This window comes from Barbus barbus, assembly GCF_936440315.1.
Source record: "Barbus barbus genome assembly, chromosome: 48".
NCBI lineage: Eukaryota > Metazoa > Chordata > Actinopteri > Cypriniformes > Cyprinidae > Barbus > Barbus barbus.
In genome coordinates, this window is record NC_136726.1 from 6,877,576 (window position 1) to 6,892,198 (window position 14,623).

General features: G+C 35.1%; 1 protein-coding gene across 3 annotated transcripts in view; it reads right to left on the bottom strand.

The window, feature by feature from the left end:
• LOC306866490 (uncharacterized protein) overlaps window positions 1-13,076 on the bottom strand; it is a 28,758-nt gene extending 15,682 nt beyond the window's left edge. For 2 of the 3 annotated variants that reach the window (XM_079411731.1, XM_079411729.1), the window contains exons 1-3: window positions 12,867-13,076; window positions 5,241-5,387; window positions 17-380 (exon numbers count right to left, since the gene is read on the bottom strand). In XM_079411731.1, the coding sequence (XP_079267857.1) occupies window positions 17-380; window positions 5,241-5,387; window positions 12,867-12,925 (570 nt within the window). In that variant the 5' untranslated portion in view covers window positions 12,926-13,076. The remainder of the gene's footprint in view (window positions 1-16; window positions 381-5,240; window positions 5,388-12,866) is intronic. The other variant, XM_079411730.1, reaches the window with a different exon arrangement.
• Between the last annotated feature and the right edge of the window lie 1,547 nt (window positions 13,077-14,623).

A 14,623-nucleotide genomic window follows, 5' to 3' on the forward strand; every position in this document is an offset into this window, starting at 1 on the left:
TTAATTCTCGTGGCACCTCCGTCTGTGGTTTTATTTCCTGTTGTCTTCTTTTGCTGTCATCAAGCCATTCCTCTGGTTTCGGGCTGCTTATCCTCTCACTGATCTCCATTCGTCTTTCAGCACTCCTCCTCCTCTCTGGTCTTTTCTCCTCCTCCTCTCTGTCCTGTATTTGCTGATACTGTATAGAAGTGGTGAAGCTGCTTTTGTCACTTTGTCTAGATCTCTCAATCACATTTTTCTCCTCCTGTTGTAACTGTTCTCCACTGCCATTCTCAGCCATTCTGGACCGTGTTCTCTGTTCCAGCTTCTGGGTCCAGTCACTGAAACCTTCATCCTCATCCACAGCGGTCGGACTGCTAGGTTTGAATTCACATTCATAGCTGAAAAAACAACGACACCTTATATACTTGTGTACATATAAGTAAATACAATCTCAAATGAGCCATGGCTTAGCAGTTACAGCACGTGTATTGAGCTGCTCATGTCTGAAATGAAGATTTGAGTCTTGCTTTTAAACTTAAACTTTATTCTTAATCACTATAAAATGTTCTACAGTTTGTCAGAACTTCACTGTAAAAAAAATAATTATAATAATAAGGTAGCAACATTTTACAGGTTGTACATTTTACAGATTAAAAATGTAATTTACAGTAAAAAAAAAAAGGTTAATGTACCACATTGCTAAAATTGAGGTAACTTTTTATCTTGAGGTAAATTCTATTCTGAGGCTATTTATAGAATGTAAACAGTGTCATATGCACAAAAGACCATCATGATAACACACATGACACAAAAATAATGCAATAAACATTAATTTGACAACATAAGATGTACAATAACCTAATGTATGTACACAACTAATAGTAATGAGTAAAAAGATGCTGTTATTTCAATACAAAAACATCAAATTTGAGCTGTCACAGAGAATTCAAAGAATGTCCATTTTTTTTCACTGTAAATTATAAGATGACTTTTTCTTTTATGCATCCAAAAACTGAACATTTTACAGTATTTTACATGAAATATCCCATTAGATCTATTACAGTTTTTTTCACTGTATAGAGTAAGGGAACTTTCTAACATTTTTATCATATTTTTTTACAATTACAATCATTTTAAAATTTAATTAAATATATTTAATTAACTTGAATTCAATTTGCAAAATAGGTGAGATATGCTTAATCATGCCCTTCCAAAATGAACTGCCTTTATAAAGACATGCATAGCTTTTTTATAAATGTGACAGTATAACAATTTCAGAAAATCCTGAATGCATTCCATTGTATAAATCTTTACATCTTTATTACATAATGTGAACAAGCACATCAACTCCATCTACAGAATGCCCACAATACAGTTAGAAAATCATACTGTATATAATTAATACATTAATTTTAGTGACATAAGTATTACAAAGCAGTTGCTAAATTGCACATTCATTAATGTCTATTTATCTTTACATTTTTAAAAACAATGTTTAATTATTTTAATTACTGGTATATATAAGTGCAAAAAAAAAATTGCACACATGCTCTTTAGCAGAGCTGGGTAGATTACTTACAAATTGTAATCCGTTACTGATTCCAGATTACATGACACAAATTGTAGTCAGTAACGTAATCTGTTAAATTTCACATTTTAGGTAATATAATCAGATTACTTTTAGATTACTTTTGATTTAACTCGTTTATCACATTGATTTAAATAGCATTATCTTGTACCATAATGATGTAAAAAATGAAAAGAGTAAGAAAACTTGTTCCCTTCATTGTAATTTACAACATGAAGTGCATTAAACATTATATTACAGTTTCCCAAACTAGGGTCCGTAAAGGAACTGCAGGGGGGTTGTGAGTTTAATGAAAAGCTGACAATTAATTAAATCATAAAAAATAAAATTAAAATAAATCATTTTAAAACAAACTCCCTTTTTTTTTTATTAATTAATTTTTTTTTTATTTGAACTCCCTTTTGAGGAAAGTCTCTTAATTTGGAGGCCATATTTGCAACGCCTACAGCTCATACAAGACAATCTTAATGAACAGGGGAATCCTGAAATCTCAAAAACTGCTCGCTGAACTCACATTATGTCAAATCAGCAACACAAATCTGAAATTAATTGCCCCATGAATGTTGTTTCTTATGCTCAAATAGCATTTAAAAAGCTTCTTTTTTTGTGAATTTTTCAAATAAAAGATGAAAAGGATTAACAATGCAGATTAATTTTCACAGCCGCCTTTGATCATATTTACCAAGGGTGCCGATATTTTTGGCCATGACTGTATATGATGCAGACTCCATTACTTTGGAGTGAGACACTGAGAGGCAGACCTATATAATTCTATCCATAGGGAATCTGGACAAGTTAACAGTCAGTCAGGCATGAACGGCTCCAGTCAGTGAAAGCAGCACATGGGCCCACACACCTGTGATGGTGTTACTTTGACGAGAGAAACTATGCGCTGAAGTCACTGTGCCAGCCTATTAACACCAGAGTCCGACTTCAAACATGCTCCTCGCAAAACAGATGTGAACAGAGGTGCGTGTGACGATCTGACAGGTACTAGTTTGTTGTTGTTTCTTTCGTTTGCCAAGGGTGACCAGAGGATTTTGATGAAGTGCCATGAAATGTTGTTGCATAATGCCAACTATTTCACATATAAAAAAAATAGGCAGTATGCTGTGTATACAGCACAGTATCCAGTGTGCACAGATTTCACGAAGGGCTAAAGTTTGTCATGTGAATTCATCAGGTTAACAAACAGAAAGCTGGTTTAAAAGTAACGCAACATTATTGTACACATATTTATAGTGGCCACAACTTAAGAATTTGTTTCCTCGTTTTTGTATATTGTGGCCACAGTTTACCAGTTGTTCCCTCATTTGAATTAAATCTTGAAATTAGAAATTTGTTCCCGTGACTTTTGTTGTGCAAGGCGTTTTTGTCATTCTACTGACAGTAAGCCTTTATTTGCTAGAAAAAAAAAAGAAAAAAATAGCTAATTCGCAGAAATGTACAAGAAATATGCACACAAATGTTCACTACTTATTTTTTTTTTTTTTTTTTTATGTATTGTTTAAGGTAAAATACAAATATCTTGGTTTCAGAGTTGCCAGGTCTGCGTAACAAAACCAGCCCAATTGCTAATCAAACTAGTCCAATCACGGCCAAAACTAGCCCATTCGCATTCTGGGAGGGAACAGGGGATGACTGAAAAAACAACCCACAGCAACAGTGTAAAGCGCACTTGGCAACACTGCTAGGATTATTGATTCATAAATATTACATTTTTGGGAAGATACAACATATGGCATTTTACAACTTAACAACTAACCTTGCCTTGTCAAGAAATATCAAATTATTAATTAATTAATTTTAAGAGACTTATTGACCATTACATAAATTTATAGGGGACTTTAGATAAAGTAGATAGGGTACCCTCTCAATGACATCATTGAGCTTTTTGGTAAATTCCACTCCACTGATTGGTTGGTTGATCGTATTTAATTTGGCAGATGAAAATTTCAAATGTTAAAATATATTTCGAAAATATTGTTATTGTATGTTTGAAATGCAATTTAAATTGTTGTTTAAATTAGATGAACATCACTGACCCACACTACTTGGAAACTGGAAACTAACTATTGATACAAGGGTAAATTTGTGTAAGGGATTATCCAAAGAGTTCACAAAAGGTTTAAACACACACACCTGCACTCAAGCTCATATAGTGATAACAGAGGCCGTTTTTACTGACACCAACTGTCCCTCTCACCCTGTTCATTGCAAAGTATTGAATTCAAATCTATTTCATCTGCCCAGGAGCTGCCGGAAAGGAATGCAAACCACATTCCACAAGATTATTAAGCAGATTTTCAGCAAAGCATAACGACTGAACATCAACAACCAGTCAATACAACCAGTTATAAATCTCAATGCTTATTTACTACACCCAAGCTTATTGAATGAGCCCAGTTTGACAACTCTTGCACGGCATTACTAAAAACCTATTTCTGTGTTGAACCAATCTAAAAAGTCTTGAAAATGATTCAAGTGTCTCTAAGCCTAGAGCGAGCCTTTAAATCTTCTCTGATCAAGGATAATTACAAAGTGGCCCTAGACGACCTATTTCCACTTTAAACAGTTTGACTCAGAGAGCTGTGTTTAACTTCACACATATAAAATATGTGGGATGTGAGGTCCGTAATGTTTCTCTGATTAAAAGCAAGGCGCTGTGGTGTGGGATATGACATAAACCCTGCTCTAAAGGCATGCTTGCTGAAAATTCTTCAGAGATTAGGTAATGATGAGAGAAAAGGAAAGAGAGAGAGAAAGAAAACTAAACTGACCTTGTACTAAGCCCAACCTTAAAACCATAATCCTGACACTAAAAGACATGTGATAAGGTTAATCACATAATATGAATAATTTTTTCCGTCCACATCTGTGTTCAAAAATACATTAAAATGCAGTTCATACATACAATTGCTTGTGTTTTTTTATATTATTTTGCATGTTTTTAATTTCTGATTTAATTTTTAATGTTAAAAAGTCAAAATTGTCAAATTGACCTAAAATCTTTAATGAAGAAAACAGTTCTTGACAATAACCCTTATTAAGTAGTTTGGGACAACACTTAATATTTTTTCTAAAAATAATAATAATAAAACAGTGAAATATTCATATTTGCAAAACTTTTGTCTGCCAAACAATGTCAAGTGGCGTAACCAACATGCAGAAACATGCAAGAAAACAATTCAAAACTAAAAAACAGAAATTGTATAATGAAGAGAACTAATGAATTAGTGTCAAGATTGATAAGTCTCTTAAAATATCAGATAATTTGACATTTATATGACAAGCAAAGGTTAGTTAAGATTGTAAAATGTCATGTGGTGTAACTCCCAAAAAGAAATTTACTTTTTTACGAAATTTACGAAAGAGTACATTTCGCAGACCTTGTCACATGTATTTTAAACCAGATTTTTCCTTTACTTTATCATGGACACTCTTATATTTGACCTTAAAACTAAACAAACTGTGGTTAGTTGCTTTGCATGTCAGTCAGATGGTCTCCTTCTGTTGAAGTGGACAGACTTTGGCCAGAAAAAGCGACAATGAGAACCAGACATGTTGCAAGTCTGTATTTCCATATTTCATAAGGAATTCTGCCAGGCAACAAAATAAGCCTAACAAAAACCAGGTGAATTTCGAAGAATAGAATGGCGTTCACACTTACAGGCCGGTCTCAGGTGGGCTCACACTGTCCTGAGGGGAACAGGCAGATCCAGACAGGCTTTGTTGACTGCGGAAGGCCTCCCGGGCCCGACGTCGCCTTTCTCTCTCGATTTCCTCAGCATCTTCGATACTTCGCTGAGCCGTCACTCTGCAGGAAGAGAAGTGAGAACGAGCCCCTTGTTACACCAGAAGACAATCGTTTTTCTTTCTTGACCCATGTGAATGCTCGAATGATGAATGACCCTAAGCCCAGAAGAGTGCTGTTGACTGTGATACATGGACCTCTTCAAGAAATCTGTTTGTTTAGTCCCTTGCTTGAGATTCAGAGCCAGTGGAGCATCTGCTCTGGCATTCGACACCACCAATGCTTGAGTGACAGAGACCCTGCAAACTCACACTCAAGATTCTGAAGCATCTCTGTGTTCATCTAGCTTGAAAACACACCTATATGCTCTTCATGTCTTCTATGCTGGAAAAAGTAGGCCAAACAAACTAATTTCAGTTGCTACTTGAAGCTGTATTTACTAATGCTAGTTCTTGCTAAATGTTCATGGTAGCAAGCATTAACTTTGGTGTATGTTCGAAAATCCTTTACTCACGTTCCAAACTTGTATGAATTTCTTTCTTTTGTTGGCCACAATAGAAGAAATTTTGAAAACACTCAGTGGTTCTGTTCATACAATGGAATTCAATGGGCTCCAATGTTATTTGGACCCCAAGATTCTCCAAAATATTTTGTGTTCGGTAGAAGCAAAACCAAAACACACAGGTTTAGAAGGACAGAGGGTTGAGTAATTATTTTGGGGACTTTAGGGACTTGGGGTCAATAAAAGGTGAACAGAGGTCACCAATGACCCTCAGAAGAATTTCAGGCCAGGTTACAGCTGAGGTCATAGGTTGCTATGATGAGTTTACAGCTAGCCATAAAAGCATGTTGACAGATCAATTCTCATTCTTCAACATTAAAAAAGGTTACATTTAGAAACAAAAAGGTTTTTCAGACTGATGCCATAGGTAAACCTTTTTATGTTCCATAACTTTTTTGGAGTTCTTTATAAATGATAGTGGTGAAACCGATATGAAGAGCCGATAATGTTATTCAAAAATGTATTTTAAATTGCTAAAGAAGCAGATAGCAACTGAAGAACCTACAAAGCCCACAAAACTCCTTCAATGAACTTCTTGATCAAAGAACCGTCTTTAAAGGTGATTCTCGATTCGAGATGTATGCGAGTTTGTTTCGTCATCAGAATAGATTTGGAGACATTTAGCAGACTTTTGCTTCCAGCTAAAATATGAGTCATCTATTCATAATATTGCTTTTCATAAAAAAAAGTTGTCTTGTCTGAATTAGGAGAAACATATGTACAGATCTACAACTGTTTACCAGCAAAAACAGTGGGTTTTGATGTGAGAGGACTACAGGGGACAGACTTTGTCACTGAAGGAAGTGTTATTCTGAGTTAAAATGCCTTGATGAATTTGTTTCTTGCAGATGTTTCTTATGTTAATTGATGGACTGGAGTGGTGTGGGTTACTGGTATGTGATGTTTTTATCATCAGCTGTTTGGACTCTCATTCTGAGAGCACCCATTCACTTCAAGGTCCAGTGGTGAACAAGTGATACAATGCTACATTTCTCCAAACCTGTTCCAGAGAAACAAACACTTCTTGGATGTGGATGTCTTAAGGGTGATGACATTATTTTTTTTTTATCACATTTTTATTTTGGCATGACCTAGACATTTTTGTTGTCACTGAGTGCGTTCATTGAGGAGCCTTTAAATATGCAATCTAACTGGCAAAATTTGTTCTGAAACAAGTTATTTTATAATGTAGGCTATTGACCCACTGTAGAAAAGATTACATCATTGTAATCGAGATGTTCTTAATATCAGCACAGCTGCAGTTACCTGTAGTGCTCGGCCTGCAACAAAAGTGTTTTTTTTTAGTACAAACCAGTTTCTACTTATAATCCAACTACAATAAATAAAAAAATAAAAAAAAAATTCTAAATCTTAAACCAACCATACAATTTCACAAAGGGCTTATGGCAAGATCTGATGAGTCACACACAGTTCCCGTGCCTCTGATTATTATAGGCTGTTAATCACCCAGACAGGATTACTTCATTTTTTGGCAGAAGCCACGTGAATGATGTCAATCCTGCCAGTGATGTCATTCAATATCTGATTTATTTACCACTTGCAGTCCGATTATGTAGCCTACTTTTATTTTTCCTTCATGTCTGGAAATACCGTTTTCCAAGAGTTATGGAAGTGAAAACACATTTTCAGTCATGGTGAGCATATTGTCAAACGCCGACTGACAAAATGTTTCTCAGGCCCATTTCTGAATTAAATGGAAACAATAAAGAGAGGGAACGGGAAAATGAAAACAAGAGCCTGGCTGATATTCAGCATGTATCACCTCCCCTGACAATGTGTTGACTAAACTTCCACAGCCTGGTGCCCTGAGGCTGAAAGGATTTGGAGGGCTTGACGGATTGGGAAATGTTTTTCGCCATTGTTGCCTGCCCTAATTTGCCACAACCGAGTCTGGTCTTGCAAAGCACCAGCTGAGCTAAATTGTCTCAAATGGGTCACATAGAAGTTGACCTCCGACCTGTGTTTCCCTTTCCAGCTATTAACCTTAATTATTAAAGTGAAACTGCTCAGTAAATATCTATTGTCTGAAATATGATCTCCAGACAGTCATTGTTTACCCTCGTTTCAAACCTGCATGACTTTAACCCTTTTGCAGAACACAAAAGAAGATATTTTGAACAAATATTTGTAATATATGTAATTCAGACAATAAATTACGTTACTTTTATTTGGCGTTCTTTAACTCGTGCCTCGAGTTTAAACGGCATAGCGAGGCACACGCGAGCGATCATCTCTTCCATTTTACTGCTGGTTATTGTGCAAATGAAGCATTGAATGAAAAGAAAGGTATGTATAAAGGGTATTTTACAACTTACTGAAATGTATGAGCTCTCATTTAATCGCCTAATCATTTTAGCCACAGAAAGCCACCAATACAGCGTATCATACACGTTCGTTACCTTAGTCCTTTTAATAAGCTTGAAAAAATAACGTTACAGTAAATCTTATCCCTAAATTCATTAAATAGTTACATGCACAAAATAAGGTTTAGGCATTTTAGAGGAAATTTCTACCACAGCATTCCGAGGTTGAAAAACACCTACAGTTTATGCAACTGGTGCCAGCTGTAATTGCAAAAACACTCACATCCATTTTATTGTGTTCAGTTTTTCCATCTTAGACTCACATCTGAAGGGTAAAAAAGTTCCTGCTGTACTACCTTTTTCTTAACTTTACTCTTTTCTGATCTTGTTTTTATGAAAGAACGTTCTTAATTAAAACCATCTAAATGTTCCCTTTTGTTCTTGTTTACAGGGAAGCAAGTCCTTGTTTTGTGTTTGTTTACAGGGAAGCATATCCTGCTCTTTGAGATCTAACTGATGGATGCTGTTATTTGCTCCTCTCTCATTTTGTATCTGAATTGAAGGGTAGCTGTGAGGTTTATTGACACTGCGAGTCAGATGATGTCAACTTAACGACAGATTTAAAGAGTTATTTTCCCAGGCATGTTAGTATCTTCCTGCTGTCAGTGTGTGGTCACCAGAGGTGGAAAATCCAGGGGCCAAAGAGTAAAAGTCCTGCCATATTTTTGTTCCCCCCATGAACTCAGCAACTGAGCAACCAAGTCATTCCTTTCAAGTCACAAGCAAGTCTCAAGTCAAATTCCAAGTCCTCAAAGAGTTAAAGATAATGAGATAATTAAGTGACTAATTAAATTATGATTGTGCATCAGTGATGAACACCTGCTGTTATTGAGAATTACAGAGGATCAGATGCTGATGTTTTATTGGTTAAAAATATGTCACCATCATGGAGATCAGTGTTTGCTTTAGTTGGGCTCTTGACCATTGACTTCCTGTGTTAGATCTCTCTCTGTAGCAATGCATGTGGTGTTGTAAAGCAGAGAGATCAGTGCTCTACAGTGGTCAGATAATCTCCATGAGACGGTTTGATTATATCCAAAATAACTTTTGTTTTCTTGCTTCATTTATATGTTTAGGTTTTGCATAATCAACCTGTGATATGCAAGCAAAGTTTTTCTTTTTTCTTGGATAATCAACCAAAGAGGGAAATGCTAAAAACCAGAGCGATTTAAACCAAGAACATTCATTCAACAAAACTATGGCAGGACTTTTACTCTTTGGGCCCTGGACTTTCCACCTCTGGTGGTCGCATCACTGCAAACCTCACATACGGTTCTCAGTGTTCCCTGAACAGCTGACGACATTTCAAAGCACTGATCTAAGCTGTGGAAAGTGTGGCGTTATAATTCATGAGAACGGAAATATCTATAATTATGTCATTGGATGGGAGAGCTCTAAAAATGATTTATTTCCAAGCACACTTCAAAGAGAGAGGATAAATGACATAAAATTCAAATAAATGATCAGTTTATCAAAAACATTTAATGTGAAATATGAATAGTTTGATTCTCTGTATTTCTATGGCCCAGAAATAGACACTTGTTCTAATTTTAGTTAATTGATTGATATATACATGTACTAACCCTAATTTTACCTCTGTCTCATTGCCTATAGAGAATATCCTCAGTAGCACATCTTACCCCCAGCCCCCTATATACTTCTCTAAATACTCTTGTAATGCTTAACTAAACATAACACAGTGCCCTCAGTGTTTATTCTACTCTGCTGCCGAAAACCTTTGGAAAAACATACTGCCACAGGCATGGTAAAGTTTATTCCCCCTTTCAGTCAAACGGCTAAACCCCCTGCATTCCAGCAGCTCTTATCAGAGTATCGTAAATAGAAGAGCGGCTCACCTAAAGTCCATGGATCAGGGGGTCATGGCTTAGACCACAATGAGGGAGAGATTTTTTTTTGAAACAATGGTGTGAAATTGTTTCATTACAAAATCAACACCACAAAAATAAAAATTGACAGCCTGCCAAATCTACAGTGGGACAAAAAATGGTTTCATTCAGAAACTGCTAGTATGGAAGCTTATTTCCACCAAAGCATAAAAACTTTTTTTTTCACAATTGCAAGTTTATATCTTACAATTTTAACTTTTTTTTCTCAGAATTGTGTGATGTAAACTCAGAATTATTACTTTTTTCTCAGAATTCCAAGTTTACATCTCACAATTATTTTTTTATTTTTATTTTTTAGCTTCAGAATAAAGGTAATAGTGAATTTCTATCTCACAGTTCTGACTTTATTCTTAAAATTTCAAGTTTATATCTCACAACTCAGGCTTTTCTTCTCAGAACTGCAGTTTATATTTGCAGTAAAAGTTTATAGTTATTATTCATATTTTTTCCAGATTTTGCTATTTTGTATCTTGCGTTAACAGCTCACAATTTTGAATGCTTTTTTTTTCTCAGAAGTTTTTTTTTTTTTTTTCTCAGAATTGTGAGTTTGCATGATAGTGATTTTTTTGTTATCTTTGTATTATTTACCAAAAAAAAACATATTTTTTTTGGATTTTCATCAGATGGTTTTGCGGTAAGTGTCTGTTTAACATGCTATGTGTACTTTACAATCTGCAGGCATTGTAATGGTTTTCAAAATACTGCGACAAGGGTATACAAAATATTGTATACACAGCGTCATAACTGATGCATCCGGTATGTGTCTCAGCAAACCACACAAAGGTTCTGATGAATATAGGCCGTTAATAGAGAAAGCAGCTTGCTGAGTGTGAGAAAAGGCTGTTTTTGGCAGCTCTGAAAAAAGCCTTGGGGAAATAAATCCTGTCTGCCATTAATGCAACCTGTTTGTGTTTGACAAAGTACACCTGATCTATCTCAAATCCTCTCTGTACTGAAATGAACACAGCATACACATCCACAGAGGTTATGCTATTTGTTTAGTCTTTCGCTATATGTGTGTATGCTATTCCTAATGAAATCTCTGTCATCATTTACTCATTAAACCACTCCTTTTGTGTTCCACAAGAGAAAGACCGCTATAGGGGGTTGACATGATGGCTAAACAAGGACTGAAGTTTAATTTTTAGTTGAACTAAGCTGTTTCTGTATCATTTTAGTCAAACACTGAACAGACACGTTTGTGTTTGTGGAAATTGAATTGGTAGATTGCTTCATTGTTTACAGTAAACAAACTACAGTTTTCTACCTAAATTATAGTTGGTTTGCAGCACCTTTACAGATAACCAGTCATATTACTGTGTTTCACAATGAATGTCAACAGGTCAAATATTTAATTAGGGGCCCTGGGTGCCCTCAACCTTCCCTTGCTCCCTTGTCCTGTCCCATCATCCATCCACAATCCCGCAGCACCTCTGGAAGAAACAATAAACTCTCATCTGGAACGCTGACAACATTCCAGCTTATAAAAGTCACAGTAAACTATTTCTCTATAAAGACAACAGCGGATGAAGGTGCAACACATTGCTAAGATGTAGTAAAATGTGCTATGAGTCCATTATTGTATTTTTTCAAATATATTTTGAAAAAAAATTAATTTGTAAATTGATCTTAGTACTTTATTGAGGTTGTGTTTCGGTCTCCTTCTTTAGGTCGTTTTGTTAGGTATTTGCCTAAAACAAACACAATACTGAACATTTCAAGTTTTCTTGTTAAAAAATGTTTATGAAGAAGGTAAACATGAACATTTAAACAGACACACTCAAAAAAAAAAAAAAAAAAAAAAAAAAAAAATACAGAAATACAAGAAAATACTATTTTAGTCTTTTTGCTTCAAAATTCAGATTTTTTTCCCCACCACATTTTTCTAGTTTACATCTTGAGTTAATGTCTCACAATTTTGGCTTTTTTCCTCACAATTTTGACTTTTTTTCTCAGAAATATGAATTTATATCTCTCAATTCTGACTTTTTTTCCCCAGTTGCAAGAAATGTTTTTAATTTTGAGATAAATGGTCAAAATTACATTTTTGTATTTTTCATCCTGTGGTAGAAACAAGCTTCCATATTCACAAATCACAACGTATTACTTGCCATTTTTTTGTTAATTTATTGTAAAGTTTATTAGTTTACTAGTGAATTGTGGGAATATTCATACTGTTCAGTTTATATATTCATAATGATGCTCCACAAGCCCATTTTAAACTAATACATTTTTTTTTTTTTTTTTTTTTACAATTTTATGATTAAGAATGACTCAATATATATTATATAGTTATAATTTACAAAATAAATGATTACCAGTTTCCTTCATGTATATGCAAAGTTTAAACTACAATCTTAATGTTTAATGTCAACTACCCCAAAACCGATACATTAATTTCTCAAATGCAAAAAGTTCTGGTCTTCTCATAACAAAGGATGACAGGTTCTTAAAGAACACAACATGGCATTGAAATATAGGCTGTGGTGTCATATAGTGCATGAAATATTAACATGAATCCCTTTCATTTCAAACAAGAATAACCAATGTTGTATCATTACCCATAAAACTGACATTAGCGATTGCAAAAGAACAAAGAAAACAAAACATACGCCCATCATCACACCTGAAATCCCATCCGCAAGCCTTAAATGATTTAATGCGAAAGTCTGGCACACAAAGTCCTCACCTCAGGAGGTTCTGCAAGCCTTGCTTGCTGGAGCTTCGTCTCATGATTGCACTTGACATTGTTCTTTCTTCTGCGAGTTTGGAATTCTTGGAAGTTTGGTATTCCGTGGAATCTGTTGCTCACAAATGCTGATGCTCTTTCCTCGGACGCTCAGCTTTTGAGGAGAGATCCACGCGGCACTCGGTCTGATTTCAGAGACTGGCTTTAGTCACACTCTGTCCCCTCCTCCTCTCCTCCCTCTATTTTTTTTTCTCTTTCCTGCATGTGGTTCTCATTGAGAGAGCACAGACCATAACCTAACATCTTTCCCCCCTCCTTTTTCCTCTTTTCCAGGGTCATGTGGCCGTCCCAGGGGAAAATGTAAGCTGATACCCCCCACCCCATGCTATGAATCCAGCCCCCCACAAGACCCCCGTCCCAAACCCAGAACTCAGTCTTCCTTTAACTGTGCTTACATTGGTAGCAAAGCTCTCAGACATGCTTACAAACAAACTTCAGCAAGTATTTTGATACTTGCCATTTTTTGTCTCCTACACCTGCAGTATTAATCATACTGATGACAATTACACTACTGTTCAACAGTTTGAGGTCAGCGAGATTTTTACTTTTTAAAGAAAGATTTTAATATGTTTATTCATCATGAATGCATTTCATTTATCAAAAGTGACAGAAAAGAACTTCAACTTCATGCATTTACTTTACATTTACATTTATGATTTATGTTTTCTCTCCAAAGAAACTTGTAGTAGACGAACAAAAGAAATGTGTCAAGGAGTCACATCATGCCTTTAATGACTCTGACATTCATTTATATATTTAATTGTTTTACTCTTGTTCCAAACCCAGACTTTCAAATGAAGAGAAATATTTAGGACAAATACTTATTTGTGACCCTGAACCACAAAACCAGCCACAAGTAGCACGGGTATATTTGTAGCAATAGCCAAACAATTTTATGGGTCAAAATTAACGCTTTTTCTTTTATGTCAAAAATCATTAGGATATTAAGTATAGATGAAGATATTTTGTAAATTTCCTACCATATCAAAACTTAATTTTTGATAAGTAATATGCATTGCTAAAAACTTCATTTGGACAACTTTAAAGGTGATTTTCTCAATATTTAGATATTTATTTGTTTACAGCCTCAGATTTCAGATTTTTAAATAGTTGTATCTCAGCCAAATTTTGTCCTATCCTATGATAGATGATGTGTAAATCTCAATAAAAAAAAAAAAGACCCTTATGACTGGTTTTGTGGTCCAGGGTCACATAAAATGTGAGATGCAATAATTTTTTATATGAGAGTTTATATGAGAGTTTCATTTTTTATTATTATTATTATTGCCCACTGTTAGATTTCCCTAATTCATTCACCTTATTAAACTCTATACTCAAACTAAATATTGCTTGATACTTAAATATAATTAAAGGGGAAGTGTGTGATTTTTCCATCTTCATCCAGTGTTTTAAGGGTCTTTCAAAGAAGCAGTAACCACCATAGACGCAGTGTTTACACTTTTCAGGAAATCAACCTACGGATTGCTTATTTATCTGACATATTAACCAGGAAAATAATTACACAATTCACTTTTAATTCTCAACCTCAGCAACTGAAGCTAATCAGTGTCTCATTTGTTCAAAGCAGATTTCCGTATCAACATGTTTACACCGTCTCTGCTCTCATTTTTCACCACACACAGCCACATTCACACACATAAACACACTGCTGTTGCAATCCACTGAAGCAACTGTCT